The 24,154-nt window shown below is 36.9% G+C and overlaps 1 protein-coding gene across 1 annotated transcript; it reads right to left on the bottom strand.

The window, feature by feature from the left end:
• Positions 1 to 728: 728 nt before the first annotated feature.
• LOC149005064 (bifunctional riboflavin kinase/FMN phosphatase-like) lies at positions 729 to 7,571 on the bottom strand. The gene is made up of 10 exons (XM_089168424.1): positions 7,185 to 7,571; positions 6,902 to 7,088; positions 5,963 to 6,093; positions 3,705 to 3,774; positions 3,528 to 3,593; positions 2,165 to 2,319; positions 2,001 to 2,078; positions 1,449 to 1,585; positions 1,220 to 1,309; positions 729 to 1,123 (listed from the first exon to the last, which is right to left on the bottom strand). The coding sequence occupies exons 1-10, from the start codon at positions 7,270 to 7,272 to the stop codon at positions 1,004 to 1,006; spliced, it is 1,122 nt and encodes a 373-aa protein (XP_089024550.1). The 5' UTR covers positions 7,273 to 7,571; the 3' UTR covers positions 729 to 1,003.
• Between the last annotated feature and the right edge of the window lie 16,583 nt (positions 7,572 to 24,154).

Below are 24,154 nucleotides of genomic sequence, written 5' to 3'. Positions count from 1 at the left end.
CTCGGGTAAGTCCGATACTAGCTGGGTGGGATGTGACATCAGTAATTAGAATGAAGAGCATAATGGGCTATCTATAATAACACCTAAAGAACACTTAATGCCGTTTGAAGTGAGGGGGTATAGTAATTTTGAAACTACAAGGTTTGATAAGCAATTTCATTATAATTCAAGGGAACAATAGTACTTTTCCTTAAATAAAACTATCTAAATAACACCTATATAGGTGCATTTAGAACTTGACATTGCCTTTTGATTGTTCATCGTCTTATTCTAAAAGTTAAGATGCTGAGATAAAATAAAGAAAAACTTTCAATGACACCCCCAAGATGATTGGCGAAAAGTAGACATCCAAAATGATGCCAAATTGGTAATGACGCCCCCCCCCGCCAAAAAAAAAAATTTACATTTGCACAATAGAATAGTCCATCAATAAACATTATTACGTCATGATTAGATAAATTTATAATTCCTAAGACGCTCTTAATTGCTTGTGATTTTATAGTGTTGTCCTTAGTACAATAGAACCCTAAATTTCCACTTCTTTCTTCCTCCATGAGTTCCTTCTTCCTTTTTTCATCATTTTATATTATAAGATATAGAATGATAAAACTAAGGGTGTATTCGTCATATCTTTTAACTAATCAACAGATCTAACAAAAAAAGGGGCGAAAGCAGCATAGCTTTGGAGTCTCTATGCTTTTCGCTAATTATCTTGGGGTGTCGTGAAATTTATAATAAATCATTTGAATATCACTACAAAAAAATTGTCCTTGTCTTGTGCATTTTTCAAATACACATTTGCAATGACTAGATTTGCCTGAATTAAAAATGAGTGTTACAAATTATTTGAAGAAAATGCCTCTAAACTATTTGTAGTAAACAAGTTTTCCCCCATAACATCTGCCAAATTGTATATAATTTGCCATATCTTTCTCAACAAAAACAAGAATAATACAGTTAAAAGTACAGATTAGGTCCTCACTACAACCTTCTCTTTGTTCCCTCAAGCTTCTTCTGCTAAGAAAGTACTGCCTCTATGATGGGAAAACACTGGAAGATCCAATGCAGCCATGGCAATGGACTTATCTTCTTCAAGTATTTCTATGTTCAGGGAAGTTTTCCCCTACATCCATGCAAATACTCCAGTGAGAATGCAAGTTTCACCCTGAAAGAGTCAAAATTGTTACTGTAAGCTAATGACAAGTGACCTCTTACGTACCTTTCCACTCAGCTCCCTTATGTATCCAACAAGCAGAAGCTGCCATGGCTGATTTGTTGTCTCTTCTGTTTCATCAATGAGATATGGAAGCTGCAGAAAGTAAAAAGCAAAATATTATGAACTGATTCACTGCAAGAAAAACCATGAAAGCAATTGACAATTCTGCAATGTCGCTAGAAGGAATCATTTTGAAGGTTAAATATCATTAGTCCATGGGTTTGTTACCCACAATTAATCTCTTTGCTGCAACTGAATGACCATGCCACCCAATGCTCACCACAGCTTTGAATATCCCAGACGTGCCAAGTTTAGTCCAACCGAAGAAGACTCCCGAAATTTGATCAGGAAGAGTTGTTGAATCATCATCTGATTTTGTTACAATTCAAAAGGAAAAAGAAATTAAGTAGGCAGTGCAACAGGAGGAATTTTGAATCCATAAGGATTAGGCATGTGTAGTGTATGAGTCCTCTCTATTGCTAATGAAATTGTTCTACCCATACAATAACACAGTTAGGGAAAGAATTGTTTTGGAGAATGGAACTCATGACTGATCAACCCAGCCATGATGAAACAAAGGGAAGAAGTAAAAGTATAAAATTGAGAAATTAAGGGAAATACCGAGGATCATATGGTTCAGATATAGCAATGGAAGTACCATGTTTCACCAGGGACAATTTGTTGAGTATTCCAAAAGAATGCTTAAAATTTAGAATAAGTATTTGAGAGAAATCACCACACTCAGTGATTTTAAGAGAAAGTGTATGCAGTAGATCCACCTGACCTGAAATTTCACTCAGAAACCCATCACACGCTACAGCTTTCACATACATGGGTTCAATTGGCAAAGCATTTTCCACCCCTGTAATCATTAGAACAACCAGAAACTCCATTTATTGGCTAGAGCTTGTGACACAGAAAATAAAGAGCAAACGAATAGATATGTACAATCTTCAAATGCAGGAAGACCCCAAATCTCAGGCCGAAATTCCAAAAGGGAATGAAGCACACAAGTCGCTACTGAATAACGATCAGCTTGAGTTTGGAGCGATGGAACAGCTACTACCTTCATTCCAGCCGACTTTGCAGCCATAACACCAGGCCTAGATAAAAAATCAGGCATTAGCATAAAAGGTTAATCATCTATTGGAAGATTAAAGAATAAGTGTTGATGAGTGCAATTATAAGTACAGCAATAATGGCACATTATGTAGGAACATTCCAAGTAAAATGTCACAGGAAAATATTCATTAGCTTAGCTTACACTAAATATTGCAACTGCAGGTTTAATATAGTCACCAGAGTTGATAAGAGACGTTATCAGATAGACAAAGGTGCTGTCTTGAGACCTTCTTTTCGGGAATGGGTTGTGGCTAATTTGTCAAGAATCTAAGTCTCTCATTGTGGATGTGAAGAAAGACTAAACTTTCCAATATCAAGTGAAGATAATGTTCGTGATAGTAGTGGGTCATCCTGCCAAAGTCAGAAAAAGAATGGGAACCAATCTGGAATGAACATGGTAAGATGTGCTCCCCTTTCTGGGATATCCCTCTTTATTTTGGTTAAGTTGAGTTCCAATTTAGGGGTCAAAGCAGAGACTCCATACTTCAGCTTCCAAATCCTTCCTTAAGCGCTATAAAATTGAGAACTGTACCATCCAGATCATTTATTTCGACAAAAATTGTGAGGAGAATAGCGGGATGGTGCATAAATCCCTCACAAAAATGAAAGCAACATTTTCTTCTGAGTTATTGGATTCGGAAGTCTCAATTCTGAAAATTATCTAGTGATACTCCATCTGTGAGTAAGCCAACTTCAGGCTTTGTTGTACTTGAGCAGAATGCTGGGTGCTCAGGTGCTTCAAGAAAACTAAGGTTCAATTAGTGCTATCTTCAATGCTAATCTGGCTGTGTCCAGGGTAGCTACGCATGTATTAGAATAATTTCCAAGAAACTATAATAGATCATATGTTTCATTTCCCCCATGTCTTTTGTGTGACCTATTGCCACAATATAGTGCAACTTTGAAGTCCATAACTGGCAGTGGCATGCATTGAAGAACAATTTCAAAATGGAGCTTAAATTATTTCTTGCATATATTGGAGGAACAGGCACAAGCTTGTACTGTGTGCTATGAACCTAGGACATCGACAGATACTTCTTAAAATGTTCAGATTAAATGTACTTTTTGAATTCTAGAGTTTCTGTTAGGACATAAAACAGTGAAACATCTGATAGAGCTACTTTTATACCAAATAAATAACCCAAAATATGTTATGAAAATTTGAAAACAAATATTTGAGCTAACTTACAATGAGTCTTCAATGACCAGACATCTCAATGGATCTACACCCATCCTCTTTGCTGCCTCTAGAAATCTAAACAAGTATTCAAAAAAAAAAGAAAACAATGACAACAACAATGAGACCAAATAATATTCTTCCTTTACATAGTAAATGTGTAAATATCAACATGCTCTAGAGTCTTACAAGTCAGGAGATGGTTTCCCAGAATTGACTTCATTGCTTCCAAGAATTACAGAAAACGATTCCCTCCATCCTAGAGAAATCATAGCAGAAGGTCACATTGAATTGATAATGGGAGAAAAAAGGATTCACACAAGCCAACCAGACCTCATTCTAAAATTTGTAACAGGGTTATATGAACCAACATATATCACAGGAAACATCATGCTAATATGTTGCAATAGAAGAGATCTAGACAACTTTCTGATGAGAGGGGCACTATGCCAACACCAAATCTTGAACTTTGGTTGATAAAGGAGACAACCTTTTGTCTAACCATTGAAGCAACCAAAGGTATTGGAATCTAGTCCACACTGATGAACAGACACAAAATAGAAAAAATCATTGACTAAGGAAGAACATTCAAACACATAACAAGGTTCTTAATCATGGAAAATCTAACAATTGATGATCAAAATCATGAGCTAGAAAATTATGCAAAAGTGCAGTAAAAAAATTCAACAAACCAAATGTCCAAGGAACATAAGACAGAGAAACATTATATTTGGGTGAACAGAAATAATCCTCAACAGTTTCAGTCAATATAATTGCAATGCTTATGTTTCAACAGGGCCAAAATATTAACAGTATATTCAGCTGAAACTAATGTTAAGTGACAACCATAGGGTTATTTACCAAAGATCACAAAATAAAACAAAAATAATTTAATTTCAGTCATGAATTTATTGATATTTGATAAATCAATTTGGTAAATTGAGGGGGAACACTGGGAATATCAAGAATAGTTGCAAGCCAAAACAATTGAGTTTCTCTAAGCATTCAAATTCATATTGTTAGGGTGATTGTTAGTCATAGGGTGAAAAAGGTTCAACAAGGGCTCTGGTAGTAGCATAAACAAGAAAATGTAGGTTGTAGACCCATGAGTTGAACATCTTGTTCATGTGATTACAAAGAACAGAAAACAGATAGGCAAAGATCTTATGATGGGTTGTCATCAAAGAATACAAGTTTTCCTTTAAAAGGTAAACTAGAGGGCATACCTAGTGCTTGAGGCTCCTACCACTGGTCCACTTCAGGGTTTTGGAAACCTCACTGCTACTACAATCATTAATTACAAAGCAAGACACCTGAAGACACCCTTTTGTTCTGTTCTTCGTAAGAAGAAAAATCAACTTTTAGAATGATATTGACAAGGTTCAGTTGGTCTGAACATCAGTATCTGGTCATCTCAGACCAATAAATTTTCTATATTTGTACTATCTTCTGTTCAGAAATTATAAATCACCAATCCTATCTTATTCCCATAAACACTTGACTCAAGAATTCTGATAACTATTTTTGAACCAGCAAGCATCATACCATGATAAAGTTGGTAAATATATTATTTCCATCAATGAAGTCGGTAATATACAAACTATATCAGCGATCATATTTACAAGTTAGTTAGAAGAAAAATATTAAGAATTATTATGCAAAATTTGATCAAGCCAGTTCTTTCCAGTGATGATAAGATACATATGTACAATGAGTAAAGAATGTTACTGTTATGTAAAGAACTTTCATATACACAAATTATCTATCAGTTCAATCTACGTGGAGATGTCCCTTGTTGGACATCCATACTAGATTTCACATGTAGAATGCAAGATCAGCACCTCAAAAAAAAAAAAAAAAAAAAAAAAATCTTCCACCAGTTCTATTGTTTTCAGATTTTCCTTAAACACATCCTATGGTATAATGAAATGGTCAACAGCAGTTTGAAACAAAAATTTCCCATTCAGTTTCTTTGTCTTGAGTGTTCATATCATTTATTCTCCTACAACATTTACTAATCTTAAGTCATGTTCATATCACTAGACTATTCAAGATGGTAGTCTACTGGTCACAAAAATATTGGCAGTCTACATCACTGCAGGAAAGGATGATTCATAAGAGTTTCCAAGGGATTGTTGATTGTTTGACATAACTACATGACAATGAGATATACACAAAATGATTTGAAATAAAAGGGGGGGGGGGGGAAAAGGAGAAAATTCCACAACTATTTTCTTGTCCATAAAGCATGGACAGCTTCCATTCCCAATGGCAAGCTTGACAAAATGATTTGAATTAAATAAGAAATTTATGGATAAATATTTTATACATTTTAAGATACCAATGAAGCACATAATGACAATGATTTATATAAAAAATCAGAGGAATAATAAGTAGAAAGTTCTTTCCACTAGTAAAAGCATTTTATAAAGTGAAGATGAAAAAACCTTCATGTAGAGAGATTTTTTGGTCAATATGTTTCCTTATGGAATTCGAAGCTAGAGCAAATGGAACTCCATGCTTACGTAGATGCATGAGAAGGCGATTAACACCAGGAAGAGCTTTGGCCAGTGGCCACCTAGAGAAACACCAGTAATCAAAGTAAAACCATATTAAAAATCCTGAGACAATATCAACTATAGGACACCATCATGTAGATGCTTAAAAGTGCTTACCAATTAAAACCCAAAAAATGCATTTCTTCTTTTTTTATTTTGACAAAATGGTAAGAAGAATATTCCTTGAAAGCTGGATTTAATTTTCCATTATGAAGCAATATATGATTGTAGCAAAGGTTAGGCTATGCAGCTTAAGTCCTACTTTGAAGTAGTGAACCTCAAGAGAAGGCTTTGAGTTTTGGTTGTCAAGTGTACCTCTCTTAAGAGAAGCCTATCTACAAGGCTTTTGAACATAACAACAGGGAATACCTGAGGGCTTATTTGGTACAAATTGATATGCTCTTAAATTTAAGTGCTAAAGTGCTCTTGATAAGGATATTCCTCCAATTGATCTCTTAAGGTAATCATACAAGTTTGATCAGATGAGATTCTACAACCAAAACCTGCTGCTAATATATGTTTAGGTCATCGCTCCCCCCCCCCCCCCCTGGACATAACTGACAGAATTGGTACTACACAGAGAAAAAAAGTATGGCCCTGACGGGATTAGGTCATTTTAATCATTCCTGAAAAGTATAAAGAGATCATATAATTCTTACGAAAATCACAAAAAACAATAAGTAGGGAAATGGTGCAGGCAGCTATGAAGGCTCTGTTCATCTGTTCAATGTTCTTTGTGTACTTCTATAAATAAGAATTTGCAAGGACAAATAATAGAAAATATTATATATAAACAGAGACAGCAGAAGCACAAAGATAAAGGCTTGCCTCTCCTTATACATAGGCATGATCTCCAGGGAAAATTGATCAGGTGTCAATGGAAGGTCATAGTCCTTAACAATGGAAGCTGCTGATTCTTTATGCATCTGACCCAACCTGTTATCTTCCTTCTCTCTATCCAGGACCTTACCATATTTTGCCAAGAAGTCCTTGACTATGTTTTTTGTTGTTTTTTCTGCAAAGAATCACCAGGGGATCAATAAAAGAATGAATAAATAAAATGAACAAACAAAGAAACTGATGAACATACAGAAAAGGGACAATAAATAACCTGTGTCTAAAAGGGTCCCATCCAAATCCAAAATAACAGCCAAAAGCTGAGTTTCAGAATTGCAGGATTGAGAGTCACAGGAGTTCATGGCTAAACCAGATCAGAGAAGGTGAGAGAGGGAGAGAAACTTTAATGTGGGCAGTGAAAGAAAGAATGACAATTTAAGACAAACTCAAGAGGGGGAATTGATTCTAGAGGAAACAAAGAAAAGACGTGTAACGATATCGTATTTGGTTCTGCACTTCGTCAATTTTGCAAATGGGCGAGAGAATTAATCTACGATTGAGAGAGTTCTTTTCACAAGGAGCAGTTTTCCCGCCCCCCCCCCCAAGGAATAAAAAGGCTGCTAAAGCACATGGCCCGGAGATTCCTGGACGGAAAAGAAACAATTTTGGGTTGGGTTGGACTCGGGCAGATTTTTCCAAAACCTTCACCATGACCATAAAACAATAAAATAATATATAATTAAATATCATTACTTTACTTTAACCAAAAAAAATATATATATATAAATAATATTAACAAGTTTTTTACATGTAACTCACTTTTTAAATATTGGAATTAAAACTTATTGCTTAACTTATGTAGAAAAAATTACATTGAAAACTCCATTTAAAGAACGTGAGCTATGCGGGGCGGAAAATGAAACAATCTAACATGTGTTTGTATCATGTGCCTGAGCAAAAGAATTTATGCAGCAAGACCATTGGGGCTATGACTGAAAACTAGAGTGACATATCACTCCTAAGCTGGTGTTATAACTTAGGTTCACTCTTGAATAAAACCAAGTCTAAATTATTATTTTTTTCTATTTTTATTATTTCCTGCTATTATATATGGCAAGAAAAGAATGTGAGGGTCTTCCAACAAAAAACAGCCAATCCTTTGAAGGTGTTAAAAAGCTTGAACAAATGAATTGTAAATTTAAAACTACATGAGGTGGAGATCACCGATCAAAACTCACCAACAAAAAATCATGAAGAGATAACACAAAATAATGAATTTAATTGGTGCACTAGTATACCAAAAAATAATAATGATATGTTGATGTGTGCAGGGATTTTTAACCAGCAGCTAAGGACAACAGGATAGAGCGCTGAGATATATAGAAATGGACATATACAGTTCATTAATTTTGGAAGCATGCAGACAGTAGAGATTTTAAGACATAACTTTTTGGATTACAAACAGGGATCACAGAAGCAACAACAAAGGGTTTTGAAATAGGAGAGATATGGAGTAATCTACAAGGGCTACAAACTCTCCTACCAAAGCCAACTTCAGGGATATGGCCCTAACTGAAGTACCTATGTTAATGAATGTTACTAAGACAACACAGACAATTAAGTTTGATAATTTTCTATCCCAATGCTCAAATCTTGGTTTGAAAAATGAGCTAGAACAACTACTATTCTAATGGAAGTATGTAATGAATCACAACTCTATGGTTGTAAGTGTTTTAATTAACTTAATGAATTTTCTTTCTTTTATCAAAAAAAAAAAAAACAGAGAGTTTATAAGAACTCGTAGACCACTGCAATAGAGATCAATGTGGTGATCTACAATTATAGCAGCCTTGATGAAATTCAACAAAAGTTGCGAAGAGAGATGAGAAATGTAATGTTGTCAAGCGTGTCTAATAGTGTCTAGGTGGAAACGTCGGAGGATTTGATGAAGAAGAAAGATGGATTGGGGATCTAGGGTTTATCTCTTTTTGCTTGGTATTTTGATTCGGTTTAGTTCTTATCCATTGCGGTTCATTTAACTTAAATAGATTCATTGGACACATGCTCAAAATCAATGATTGATATTATTAAAGCTACATGGCGGAATCCTAACACTGGACAATGTGAGCAGCACCGACTAGGATGCAACATATTAGCATGATTCGCTCTTAATACTAACAAGATCGATTAGAGATTGCTTCCACTCTTAAATATGCGGTGAAAAAAATATATCAAGAGTACAACTCATCTGAGCTCTTAGATTGTGGGATCGTCACTTAGAAAAGCATATTTGTCGTATGAGGACGGGCTATAATTAATATTAGGGATAATTACTGTTGCCCCATTGTATTTTAATTTTATTACTATTTTATTTTCTGTACTTTTTAAAATTACCATTCCAACCTTTAACTTTGTCAACAATTACTAATGCCCCCTACCGTTAAATTCCATCAATTTACTAATGATGTGGCATCTATATTTTTTCAAAATCTCAAAAATAATCCTGTAATTATCTTTCTACTTATTTGTTCTTTTTTCAAGTTATAATACTACCCTTAATAGGAAAAAATTAACTTTAATTTTACTTTTCTTTTTTTTAAAAAAACTACCAAATAAAGGAAATATGTGATTTTTTTCTCTAAAAATAAATCATCAAATAAAGGAAATATATAATTAAATAGGAACATAAATATTAAGAAATATCAAATTTAATTTAAAGCTGAAAATTAAAAATCACATAATATATGCTGACCATTATGTATATTACCAAATTTTCTATCAATTAGATTTTATATGCTAATTTGTTTGTAAAACTTCCATCATGGTGCTTATGAAAAATTTAAGTGGAATGTGAAAATTTCAACAATCGTAAGTATGTGGTCCCACCAAATTCAAAACTAATTCTGAAATATAATATTTTAAGGATATAATTGACATACAATATAGTTTTTATAAATAATGATAATACCATATTTTTTTACTTCTTAGTTTTAAGGGCAAAATAGACATTTCATATTTGATGTTAACAGCCACTTAACACTTTTAGAAGTGAGGGGGCAATAGTAATTTCACAAAGAAAGGGGTTGATTAGTAATAAAATCAAAATATAAGGGGCAATAGTAATTATCCCTTAATATTATTAAATAGCACCCTGTTTTATTAAGCACATTACAATAACCGTTAAAAGGACCATCTTTTGTGTTGCCTTTATAATTGAAAATTAGTAGAATATATTTTGATGTCTGACCCCATACTTAAAAAGAAGGATCAGTATCTCGGGAAATGGATATCCTTTAATAGTATAATGGAAAAGCAACCAAAAATTTTCCATGCTGTGTCGCCATTCATCAATAAAATATTTTAATTGAAACTTCGATTAGGTTTAACAGGAGAGATCGGCTTGTCCACTGGTCCAATTGACCAACTAATCTATGTGATTCTTTTTTCCCCTTTTGTTGGGGTTGGGGTTTGGAATACTAACTTTATGCATCACCATTGCTGTTCAAGATTATATTTTTTTGGGTAATCGCTATTCAAGATTCTTGGAATAAGTCAATATGAATTTCTTCCATCGGAGCATAATTCTGATATCATATCCCAGCAGCATATGATGCTTTAAGCTCCACAGAATGAGAACGGCTCTTTGGTATTGATGCGGCCAAAAACTGCAAGTCCTTGAATTCCGTGAAGTTGGCTTGCAAAATAAAGTTAGACGTAGGCCGACTCTGTGGTCGGAAAACCACCTCAGAAGGCTAAGTTAGTAAGTGTATTGATAAAATTCTATATATCTTTATTTGATAAAAGTTAATTTGGATTCCATGTCCTTGTTCTTCCACGAACTTGTCATTGGTTTGATTCCACAATCACGAAGAAAATGAATGTATTCCATAACCCAAATGCTTTGTGGATGGATGATATAAGATTGAGATCCAAAGCGAGGAAAAGAAGATCCTTGAACAATTTCTTCTTCTTGCGTTTTTCTTGGAGAGAAAGAGAAGGGAGGGAGTCCCCTTTCAGGAAATCTCACGTACGAATAATGTGATCACCCAAATGATACGATGGTTATCAAATATATAAACCTATATTTTGTAACCGTATGAAAAGTGAGTTTTCAATTTTGTCGTTGGACATATAATTATACTAATAATTAATAAATTCCAACATCTCTCATTTGCACAAGGGCAAGTGTTAATCTCTTTGTCACTATATGACCCAGACACACATGTATATCCCAGATATACACATTCAATCTCTCTATCACAGTGTATTCCAGACACACATGTATATCCTAGATATACATATTTTGATCTCTCTGTTATTTATCCCAGATACATAGACCTCTTGTGTCCTAGACACCAACATCCACAAGTCATATTGGTAAATGGGTTGTGTGACCGGTGATATACTTGCACGCGTGAGTCCCAAACTAGAAACCTTCCCAAAATGCCATAATTGCACATCACTCAAAGAAACACATCATAAGCATTAATATACCACAGTGTCCTAGGTTTATTCAAACTCACTAGACTAAAGGAATCTCGGTCTCTCTGAAAGATCACTTTCTTGTCCTTAAAATGCTCACTACTGTAACACACACTGTAAAATCCAGCCTGTTGGAATTTATTAATATGATTAATAAATTGAATGCCCAAGGGCAATATTGGAAACTCACTATTAGGGCGGTTACAAAATAGGATTATATATTTTGGTAACCACCGCATAAGTAAGAGAGTGACTCATTCGTACGAGATTTATCTCAGAGAAACGGCGGCTCCATCTCTCTCCTAGAATCGCAGGCCAAGGAAGTTTTTTTCCTTTCCTCGCTTTTGATCTTCATTCCATTAATCCACGGCATTTGGGTTGTGGATATTATTCCCTTTCCTAGTGATTGTGGAATCGTCCCTGTAGAGATTTGGTGGTGGAACGAGAACGTGGATCTATATTTACTTCCGCTGCGAATACTTCACAAAAGGGAAAGCGAATCCAGGTAAGGAATCTTTCCTCCGTCAATTAATCGAATTGAGATAACTGGAGTATTACCAACATTGGTATCAGAGCCAAGGTTCCCACGGTTCTTTGTTCCTCACCATTGTTTAATTTCATTGTATGGATCCAATGGGAGGATCAAGGGTTTATGGAAACCCACGGAGAATCCAGGTTTTAATACGAAACCCATGGGAGAATTGATAGGGTTTTTTTGGAAACCCTTATGTTTTGGGTTCGGATCCGAATGGGAGGATCTTGAGAATTTTCCTTATAAATTTTTGCATGAATTGATTATCCATGATGATTAATTTTGTTTAAAATTTTTTGTTGGATTTTTTGTGTGTTTTTGGATGATTTTTTTTGGGTGAAAAAACGTGTTTTTACCATTTTTTGAAAAAAAAAATAGTTCATGAAAAAATAAAATAAAAAATCGTTGTTTTTTTGTCCAGTTTTGAATGTGTTTCTATTTACTGGACATCAATGGCTCACAATCTATGTGATGTTTAAGCATTAAGGGCCTAATGGGGCCTAGTAGAAGCTAATGAGGTAGAAGTGTTCTGTGTGAACCACCTCATAGCATTAACATGATTGCATGTTTTATTTTAATAAAACTATTTTTTATTTATGGGTCTAGCAATCATGTTTCTTGCACAAGAATGAAACTAGTGTATAAGTCAATGTGGGCTTGTTTGAGAATTTGATTGAATGTTTGTTAGCATCTCTTTTGGTTTAAATGCTTATCCCATAGGTTGACTATGCTAGTGTGATTTGCTGTTGCTTGAGTTGTGTTTTATGCTAGAATAGTTGAACTCATCCTAGTATATAATGTCTCTAGAATAAATGGCTGCTACCAAGAGCATTGTTGCTAACTTCGCAAAAGGAGATAAACAGAATAAAAGGTATTATGACCTTTGGCACCAAAAGGTGCAATATCTCCTAGAAGAACAGAACATGCTGGAAACCGTAAACTAGACCATGTCCCCACCTGAGGAAGGTACCACTGCACGTATATTGCAGGAACCTTGAGCTTTACAATGCCTGGAAAAGGAAATACCGGGTAGCTAGGATTAGTATCCTAAGCACCATGAGGAATGACCTGATGCTTCGGTTTGAGAAGCATAGGACTGCAAAGTCTTTGTGGGAGGTTGTGAAGTTCCAGTATGGAGGGACTTCCACCACAAGAGGCCGCCAGCTCAGACTCGCATTTGACGGTTATAAGATGCGCTAGGGTCACACCATGAGACAGCATATAATCATCATGTCTAACATGATTAGTGAGTTGAGCGCATGTGGGCGCCAAAAGACTGATGAGGAGCAAGTCTGTAGTCATCAGGTCATTGCCTAAGTCTTGGGAGCATATGAAGATCTTCTTAACTCATGCTGATGAGGTCAAGACATTTGATCAAGCTGCCAAGCACCTTGAGCTAGAGGACGATTGGATGTTGGCCGATGTCCCTCACACTGAAGTACTTGCTGCTGAAGCAAGCACTAGTAAGGGTGCAGGCTTCAAGCGCAAGAAGGAGAGAGCTCAACCTCAGTGGTCTAGGCAAAGTAACAGAGGTGGGAACAAAAAACAAGAGTGGTTTATGAGACATGGTTTTTAGAGTTGCGTTTGAAAACAATTCTTTGGTTTTGTATCTGGGTGATACAGTTTATGGTTATGGTTTTCTTCTGAATGGTTTCATTGTATTGGATACAATTGATTATTCATTTAATTCTAGTAGTGCTTTTGTTTGCAAGATACTGCGTGTATTGTTTCTAATTTGTGGCATGCTAGACTAAGACATATTGGCTTAGATAGGATGAACAGGTTGGCAAGTGAAGGTCTCTTAGGCCAAGGTTCACTATCTGATTTGCCAACCTGTGAGTCATGTCTAGCAGGAAAAGCAACTAGAAAACCATTTAAAAAGGCTTTGAGAGCCTCTCTTCCTTTAGAACTTATCCATTCAGATGTGTGTGGACCCATGAATGTGCATAGTAGAAAAGGACAGGCTTATTTCATCACATTCATAGATGACTATACACGGTATGGTCACATTTATCTAATTTCTCATAAGTTAGAAGCTCTAGAATGCTTTAAGAAATTCATGAGCTTAGTTGAGAATCAGTTAGATAAAAGGATTAAAGCTCTTAGAATGGATAGAGGAAGAGAGTATCTCTCCGATATGTTCAAAGGGTTGTGTGATGAAAAGGGGATATCTAGACAACTTACTATTCCAGGGACTCCACAGCAAAATGGGGTTGCTGAGAGGAGGAATAGAACCTTGCTAGACATGGTGAGATCCATGATGGCGCGGGCAAATCTACCCATCTCTTATTGGGGAGATGCTTTGCTGACTGCTGCCTATATCCTCAACAGAGTTCCAACCAAATCGGTTCCTTCCACACCATATGAGTTGTGGACCGGAAGGAAGCCAGATTTGAGTTACTTGCGCGCATGAGGATGTGTAGCATATGTTCACTATACTTCTCACAAATATGGAAAGCTTGGACCTAGAGGAAGAAAGTGTATCTTTGTGAGATATTTTGAACCCTCAAAGGGCCATGTCTTCATTGGACTAGATGAGAGTGTGTCACACCCCACCCGCCGGTCTCGGTTACCCGCCCGACAACCCGTGGGTGCGATCCATCACAAGATCCAAAGTTTTAGTCTATCAACAATATCTAAGACAAATAAAGATAATCAAGAGCAAAGAGTATTCAATAACTGAATTAAATGAATTACAGGAGTCCAAAATACTCCAATAACAATAATAAATGAAAGAAATAATGAATAAAATGGATAAAGGTTTCAGCGGAAGTAAACAAAAAAGTTATATCAATTTCTTCCCAGTTTCCTTTTCTAAATCTAAAAAGTGTTTTTCATGGATCTCAAGGTAAGGTGTTCTCCAATTTAACTCTATTCGCTATGCAAACTTTCTGACCACCTTCAGCCTCTGATCATCAATAGGTGCGATAAGCGCACTCCATGCAGCTACATGAGCTCCCGCACATGCTATTTCCATCTCCCAATGATGATGCCATATCTTCTTCATACGGGATGGTTCCTTTATAGGAAACCAGTCCATCTTCCTGTAAAGTTCCTTCTTCTGTGCAGGCTAATAAACAATACAAAATAAAGACGTGAGTTCTAGAGAACTCAGTAAGAAACAATCACAATCCCATCAATTATCCAACAATGCCAAGATACATGAATAACATGAATGAATGCAAAATATGAATGATACTATGATTTCTAACTATGCAGGTCTCTAATAGTTGACATGCTTTAAGTTATACACCAGCCCTCCTCTGGGTAAGTCTCATCACTCTGATCCGGCAAGGACTGGCTACCTCTGTAGGGATCTTGGGAAAAAGGGAAAGTCCACACCTGGCTCTCAATTCCATGGCTGGGGGTTAAGTCAACACTCTCTTACCACGACCATTGGAAATGAGTACTGGCGCATGTCGGGTTTCTAATCCAATGCAAGGTCATATTGGTTACATGAAGTCCAGATACATCCTCTATGGCACCAACCAACTCGGTTCAGTATCCATCGCAACCTAGGAGAAAGAATCCTCACGGACTGGCTACTGCTGTTGGACTCCACTCCTTAACCCTATGGTCATCCACATATTATTGGGGCGGATGCTCTCATGATTCCTCACAACACTCAGTCCGATCCTTGGACATCAATGAGCCCTACCCTAACATATGCAACCCTACCATTTATATGACTAACAATGGACCACAATGTCACATCGCTGTCATCACGAGTCACTCGGTTTCAATCCCCCTACCGAAAGGGTAGTAGCATGTGGGGTACCTAACCATGCAAATCTAGACTCTACCTAAACAATGCCATCAAATAGTAAAGACAGTGCTGGAGACATCAGCAGGCATGTGTCCCATTCCACAGCCTTCTGATATCCCTAGCTAAGATATCCCAGAATAGATACCTCATCCATCAGAACCATATACCAACTACCATCAATACATAACATTCATCATCAACACCATATGTATATAAGTAAGACAAACAACAGTAAAGTAATATGATTTCTATATAAGACATATAAACAACAACATATATAAAGAAATATGATTTCAGATATACATTAGATTAACATATTATAAGTCTATTCAAGAGATAGGATGAATTGTCTTTACTTGCATATAATAAGATTGTCCGTAAAATGAAATCGGATAACTATTATATGACTTTCTTTCAAATAGTGTTTACCTATATACAGGGTTACAGTAACATATAAGTTAAATGAATCAATTTGAATTAGAATCAAAAACCATTTGGTCTTTGTTTACCAGCCGGTCGCTTGGGCCGGTCGCTTAGGTTGAGCGACCGCCACTAGTGACCGCCCCAAAACAAGTGAGTTTCAATCCGAAACTCAGGCCTCTGATTACTCGTTTTCAATCCGGATTTCGAGTAATCTTGACGTAAGTCTCAAATCTAACACCCCTAAGCCAAAAGGGTGAGGGAAAACTAACCATTACTATCAATAGATTAACTAGAACTCTCCCCTTGACTGGATTAACCTTCTCACGAAAACAGGGTTTTGTTTACGGTTAATTTATCTCAAGTAGATTAAAAAGAGAGTTAAAAATATCCAAGGGGGTAACCACAAAGACGAAGGGATGGGTTAAAACTAATTTAACGGACAAAGAGAGTAAAGAACAAAGGATTAATTCATTACCTCACGCCAGAGAGTCAGAGAAGGAAAGGACTGATCTCCAAGTCACTGCCAGCACTCCAGAGTCTCTTTCGGAACTTCCCCGCAGCTGTCTAACCTCCCAAATAAGCAACCACGAATAAAATATTCGTTACTTGGGCGAGGGTTGCCTTTTATAGAAGTCAGGGGGGCAAAATAGGGTAAAATTCCCGAAAACAAACCGGGCGGTTGCTCCAGTCGGTCGCTTGGTTTGATCGACCGCCACTAACAACCGCCCCCACGTAATTTGCCATACAAGGGTGCTTTTGCTAGGGGGTTGATACCCAAGGCCAACCTAGCCCTAAAGTGGGGGAGATCTTACCTTCATTCCGGACATCTCCTAACAACACTTGACTTCCAAAATTCCAAAATCCAACCAAGGCAGGCTCTTCAGATAAAGGATCCAGATCCATGGGTTCAGGGTATGGATCATGGACTTCAATCTGGACACTCCACAAGTTCACCCGACTAGACCTTCGGGTTCTCGGACCTGTAATACAGATCTCGGGTTAGAAATATGGGGATTGTTACAGAGTGAGAGGAGAACGGAACTTGATTCTAGGGATGCAACATTCTTGGAGAATGATTTTCCATCTCTTTCAAGAGTTAACAAAGAATCATTGGAATTCTTTGAAATACAAGATAGTGGTCTTGTCACTCTAGGGATTCAAATTCTGGATAATGAACCTGGGGTTCATCCAGAAGATCCTAGTGGGAGTGGGAGTGCAGATGTGATAGCTACCTCAGAGGGTGAGCAATCTGACATGCACTTGCGCCATAGTGGGCGCGGGCAAGTTCCTCTTCGACGTTTCGACATAGAGGATGAAGCCTACATGGTAACTCCTGAAGAGATCGACTGTGAGATGACTTCAGTCGATGAGCATGAACCGAAGAGCATGCAGGAAGCTCTTGCGAGGTCAAGCTCAAAGGGATTGGTTGAAAGCAATAGAGGAAGAGTTGGAGTCGATGAAAGTTAATCATGTCTGGGACTTGGTTGACTTGCCGCCGGGCCGAAAGGCAATTGGGAACAAGTGGGTTCTCAAGATTAAGAGAAAGGCGGATGGATCTATTGAGAGATTCAAGGCTCGTTTAGTGGCTAAGGGCTACACCCAACGAGTGGGAGTTGATTATGAGGAAACCTTTTCCCCTGTGGTTAGTGATGAACACATTTATGTGTGAAATCTTAGGGCATAAAGCATGCATTTTATACACTTAGAGTGGAGTCACCTTGGGTTTTATGTTGTTTTTGCAGATTTTAGGAATTTTCAAGATTTAAGTAAATATCTGGAGTTTTGGGCTTGAATCATGCTATTTTACACGTCAAGAAGTCCATTCAAATTCTCAAATGCGAAAATGGGCCTGATCTGGAGCATGATGGGCTAGAGATGTGTGATTTTGGGCCAAATCCGAAATATTGAAGAGATAAAGAAGGCAAATTTGATCTACGGCTGAGATGTTAAATCAAATCTACAGAGATATTATTGAGAGAGTCCAAATGGAAAAGAGTCCTTGCATACCTCAATATCTTATCTCCTATCTTGGATTTAATTAAAGAAAGAAAAAGAGGAAAAATAATTATATTCAGAAAGAAAAAGAGGAAAAATCCCGTTTTTGAATGCCTCTGTCCAGTTTTGATCAAACCCTTCATCGAAGGGTCATCCGATGTCTGATCGTGCTGATTTTAGGAGGAGAGACTCACGACTACTTAAAAGTCAAATCCAACGGTGGAATTATGCATCTGATCTCTCTAAGTCAGCGCGATTAGTACGTCAAAACCCTAATTGGATGAGTCAGATAGAAACCCTGAGTTTTATTCAAATTCAGCCGTGCTTCATATCTCATGTAAACTCTATAAAAGGAGAGCATACTCCATCAAAGGAGAATATGTGCTAGAGCTTAGTAGAAGCATTCTTTCTTCTCTCTTCAGTTTATTTAGGTTTTCTCTAGTTTTCTTTGCTTGCATTGGTGAGATTTAAATTTCTAGATTCAATGTTTAGGTTTAATATTTTTATGTAATGCAATTCAAGTTCAAGCTTCAAGTTTCAATTTTTTTAGATTCGTTTTTCTCTGGGTCTAGCAATTGCAGATTTAGATCATTCTAGATCTAGATCTGGTTGTTAGGGTTGGTTGAGATTCGAATCGTTGTTCAATTCGCAAGTAAGTAACCTTCTTTATTAATCTTCTCTCCTCCCTCCATTCCCGCTTCTATCTACCCCTCCATATTCTTAATTTAGGATTTACTTTCAGCATTATTTATTGTTCTCCCTTCCCCTGAATCCTTGATCAGAGATGCCTACAGTTGTGCCTCTCTTTGGTTAAGGCTTCCTTTTCCTTTTATTGCTTTGTTTATTGCTTTGTTATTTACTTTCTGCCTATTCATTCATCATCTTGGACCACATAACCGGAGCAAGCCTACATTCGTGCCTTTGCTTCTAGTGACGGGTGGTGTTGCATCTGCATTTTGGCTATGAACTAAATTTTACTGATTGCTTTAACATACTAACTGGTTTTACTTTCTTTCCTTTTTATTTTTATTGTTCGCATTTTTTTCCTGTTTTTTATTTATGCATTGATTGTGTTTAATTTATTTTTTGTTTCAATTCGATTGCATTAGACGTATATATTAGGATTGTTTAGTTTAGTTAATTAGTTAACAAAAATTGAATCATTCCACTCTCGCATTACTATTAAGAAGTTGAATTATAAGTGGCATATCTCCTTGAGATCGACCCGTTAGCTACACGATACCGTGCGCTTGCGGTTACTTTTAAATTCACAAACAAGTTTTTGGCGCCGTTGCCGGGGAGGTATTAGTCCACTTTATTTTTCTAATTCTTATGTAAATCGAAGTGTTTAAAATAAAATAAAATTCAAAGATATTACTTTTAACTTGAGTAGAAACAAAAACTTATAGTAGTCCCCACTCTACTGCAGAATCCCCAGGATTCGATTGTAGGTGGCTCCGAAAACTATACGGATTCCCTTGCTATCAAACCTATACAGTGCTCAGCTATACGGCAACCTTACAACTTTGGAATCATTGTTCCAATCTTTGTGGTGGGAAATTCACTACTTTCCTTTAGTTTTTGTTATTTTCTTTTCTTTTATTCTTTAGTTAATTTATTTTTATAAAAAAAAAATCCCATTTTTTCATAAGAGCCATAAAGTGCATTAGGGAGTTAGTGCATGTGTGTTTGGACTTGTGATTCTACAAATAGAATTGTCCGAGTGTCTAACTTGACCATGGAAGGTCTACCTCCACCACCTCCACCTAATAGTCTTAGGGATAGATTTTATCCAACCCGATCTGCACAACCTTCCTGTATACGTTTACCTGAAGTGAGGGGTAATAATTTTGAGCTCAAATCTCATTATCTGTCTATGTTACCCCAATTTCATGGGTTACCTGATCAAGATGCATATTTGTTTCTTAGGGAGTTTGAGGAGGTTTGTGTCCTTATGAAGGTACAACAACTCACTGATGATGCCGTAAGACTACGGTTCATTACATTTGCATTAAAGGATCAAGCTAAAAAGTGGCTTTATAGCTTACCTAGGGATAGCATTATCACATGGGAACAATGTACTGTCCTATTCTTGAAGAAATTCTTTCCTTTCTCTAAGATGAATAAAATAAGAAATGATATTCTTCAATTTCGTCAAAAACCCAATGAGTCCTTTGCTAAGGTAATTGAGAGGTTTCAAAGCCTTCTCCAAGAATGCCCTCACCATGGTATAGAATTATGGCATTTATGCCAAATAATTTATGAGGGTATCGATTATCAAACAAAGCAACTCTTGGAATCTATGTGCCCCACAGGATTTACATCATTCAGACATGATTCCGAAGCTTGGGAATTTCTTTTAGACCTAGCAGATAGAACTAGAGAATGGGAATCAACCCAAGAGTTTGAAAGGACTAGTAGGGGATATTTTGTTGATAGCCAAGTTCATAAGGAAGTACAAATAGATAATTTTTTGAAAAAATTAGAGACTTTGGTAGTTAAAGCTGCACCACCACCACCTAGTCAAGCACATTTTATTGACAAATCTATTGCTATGTGCGCATGGTGTCAATCTCCTACACATGTAATTGAGGAATGTCCTAGCTATTCTGGAGGCCAACATGAGAATGTCAGTGCGATGTTTCCAAACCCGTACAGTAACATGTACAATCCTGGGTGGAAGAATCATCCTAACTTTTCATGGTCTCAAGGGCAAAGCCAAAATGGATTAAGCAAATATTCCACACAAAATCACTTTGGTGCCCCTAAAAAACAAAGTGCCCAATTTTCTCATAATCCAAATGTCCAGTTCCCTCAAGCCTCTAATTTTCAGAATGCCAATTTAGCTAGGCCTGCCAATCCACCTATTGTGCCACGTATGCCTCATATTGCACAAAATCAATCACCACCTGGTTTCAATAGAGGTAATAATCCAGAGTTTTCTCGTCTTTCTACCTTAGAGAAGAATATGGAAGTACTTTCCAGCACCTTCATGACTTCTATGCATAATATGGAAAAACAAATTTCCACTATTGCAAGTGCTTTGTTTGAGCGAGAAAAAGGTAAAATGCCTAGCTAGCCTGAGTTAAATCCTAGGACTTAGATTCAACAAAAGCCACCAAATCAAGTCAACCAAGTTGAAACCACTTCTTCTTCTTTAGAGCCAATTACTTCTGTGTATGCATTGAGAAGTGGAAAAGGGTATTTAACAGGTGAATCTCCTATTATTGACCAGAGCAAAATTAGTAACCATCGTGATGCGGAGGATGTTCAAGTATCTCCTAATGAGGGTTTGTCTGAAGAACCCTTAGAAGTTGAGGAGGAACCAATTGCTTTAGAGGTACCTAAGTCTAATGAATCATTATCTGAAACCTTGAGAAAAGAACAAACTTCAAATGAGAGATCTTATGTACCTAAGGCCCCTTTTCCTAGCCTATTAGCAAGTACCAAAAGGAATGAAAATGTTGACAAAATTTTAGAAGTTTTAAAAAATGTGAGTGTCAACATTCCACTTTTAGATGTTATTTCTCATGTCCCTTCTTATGCTAAGGTTCTTAAAGACTTGTGTACTCAAAAGAGAACCACGAATGTCCCAAAGAAAGCCTTTCTAACAGAAAATGTGAGTTCAATCCTTTCAGAACAAGTCCCAATTAGGTATAGAGATCCAGGAAGTCCAACAATTCCATGTGTTATTGGTGATAAGAAAATAGAACATGCTTTACTAGACTTGGGCGCTAGTGTTAATTTATTGCCGTATACTGTTTATAAACAATTGGGTCTTGGGGAACTCAAACCAACCTCGGTTATTCTCCAGTTGGCTGATAGATCTGTCAAAATACCCAATGGAATAATTTAAGATGTGTTAATTCAAGTAGGAGAATTTGTTTTTCCTGTTGATTTCATTGTCTTAGACACACATCCAGTTACAAATCTTAAGGACCAAATTCCTGTGATATTAGGGAGACCATTTTTAACTACAAGCAATGCTCTTATTAATTGTCGAAATGGTCTTTTGAAGTTATCATTTGGGAATACATCCATTGAGTTCAATGTCTTTAGGTTGGGGAAACAGCCAAACTTTTCTGAGAATATTAGTATGTTGCAAAGCATTTCTGATGATATTGATTTCTCCATTGAAAAAGGTTTTGAGGATGATTTTTACACTTGTTTGGAAGAACTAGAGGATATAGGGAGTGATTTTTTTTTTCTTCTGATATGATGAGCTTGCAACAATTTAATGAACCACTTGGTAAGTTGTCTAGAAATCTTCCTGTCCCATCTGTGGTTGAGGCCCCCCAACTAGAATTGAAACCTTTGCCTTCGACTCTTCGGTATGCTTTTCTAGGCCCCAATAAAACTCTTCCTGTAATCATTGCCTCTGATCTTACCAAAGACCAAGAGGATGAGCTTCTTAGTTTGCTTAAAGACAATCAAGAAGCCATAGGTTGGCAAATGGCTGACATTAAAGGAATTAGTCCCTCCATAGTTCAACATCATATCAATTTGATTGATGGATCCAAACCCTCTAGGGAGCCCCAAAGAAGGGCTAATCTTGTGATGAAAGAAGCCATTCACAAAGAAGTGTTGAAATGCATGGATAATGGGATTATCTATCCCATATCAGATAGCCAGTGGGTAAGCCCAGTCCAAGTTGTTCCTAAGAAGTCCAGAGTCACAGTAGTTACATAAACTACCAATGAGCTCATCCCAACTCGTATTCAAACTGGTTGGCGTGTTTGTATTGATTACCGGAAGCTTAATGCAGCCACTCATAAGGATCATTTTCCTTTGCCTTTCATTGATCAAATGTTAGAACGTTTAGCCGGCGATGCTTATTATTGTTTCCTTGATGGTTATTCTGGCATAATCAAATCCCTATAGCACCCGAAGACCAAGACAAAACCACATTCACATGCCCATATGGAACATATGCCTATCGACGCATGCCCTTTGGGTTATGCAATGCTCCTGCTACATTCCAGTGGTGCATGATGAGCATATTCACAAATATGGTAGAGGATTATTTGGAAGTATTTATGGATAATTTCTCTGTTCATGGGTCTACCTTTTCTGATTGCCTTCACCATCTCCGCTTAGTTCTTGAACGTAGCAGAGCCAAAAATCTAGTTCTTAATTGGGAGAAATGTCACTTAATGGTGAAGAATGGAATAGTCTTAGGTCATATTGTTTCTAAGGAAGGAATTATGGTTGATAAGGCTAAGGTTGATCTTATCTCTAATTTACCATCACCTAAGAGTGTCAAGGCTGTTAGATCATTTCTAGGTCATGCTGGTTTTTGATTTGGTACTTGTTATTCCGCACTCTGATGTTCTTTGTGATCCTTTTGTGATCATTTCTTAACTTTTATTATTAGATTATTTGAATACAAAGAATTGTTCTTGCTTTTGATTATATTATTGTGATAAGTGGATATGATCGTTCCTAAACTGGATCTGTTGGGCTGTGGATCACTCCCGAGTAACCCAGATAGGGTACCCCTTGGGTGGATTTGGGGCGGGATGTGACAGATACTGCAGTAACTGAAGTAGGCCTCGTACAAGAACTCGGCCTGGGGAGTATCGAATATGTCTGGTCGCCAGACTACCTGTCTAGGCTCTGAAGGAACCTGACCTCTACCCCTGAGTGCCCCTACTATACGACCTCGACCTCGACCTCGTCCTCGTCCTCCTCTCTGCATGGTGTATGTCTGTGGAAGAGACAAAAGACATTGCTTGTTAGTGCTATTTGAAGATTTCAACCAAAAGGGCATTTTCGTAATTTTTGGAAAAATTTAAATTTGGGGAAAATTCGATTTGAAGATACTAGCATGTGCACAATATTTGGAATTTGCATGATCATGAAGTTTATTTGAAGAAAATCGATCGAAAACTTAGTTAAAAGTTGAAAATTCAGCAAGAAGAATTTGGGGATTTTTGCAAACTAGGTCAAAATTGGATTTTTGAAAAGCTGGAATTGGTTAAATCAAACTATATGGACATATCTACAATATCATCTTGAGCATGTAGCATTTGATTTCGTGCGAAAA

The sequence above is a fragment of the Hakea prostrata genome, chromosome 9, assembly GCF_041222555.1.
Source record: "Hakea prostrata isolate BN-2017 chromosome 9, UWA_Hpros_2, whole genome shotgun sequence".
Lineage (NCBI taxonomy): Eukaryota > Viridiplantae > Streptophyta > Magnoliopsida > Proteales > Proteaceae > Hakea > Hakea prostrata.
This window is presented reverse-complemented; position numbering and strand designations above follow the sequence as displayed.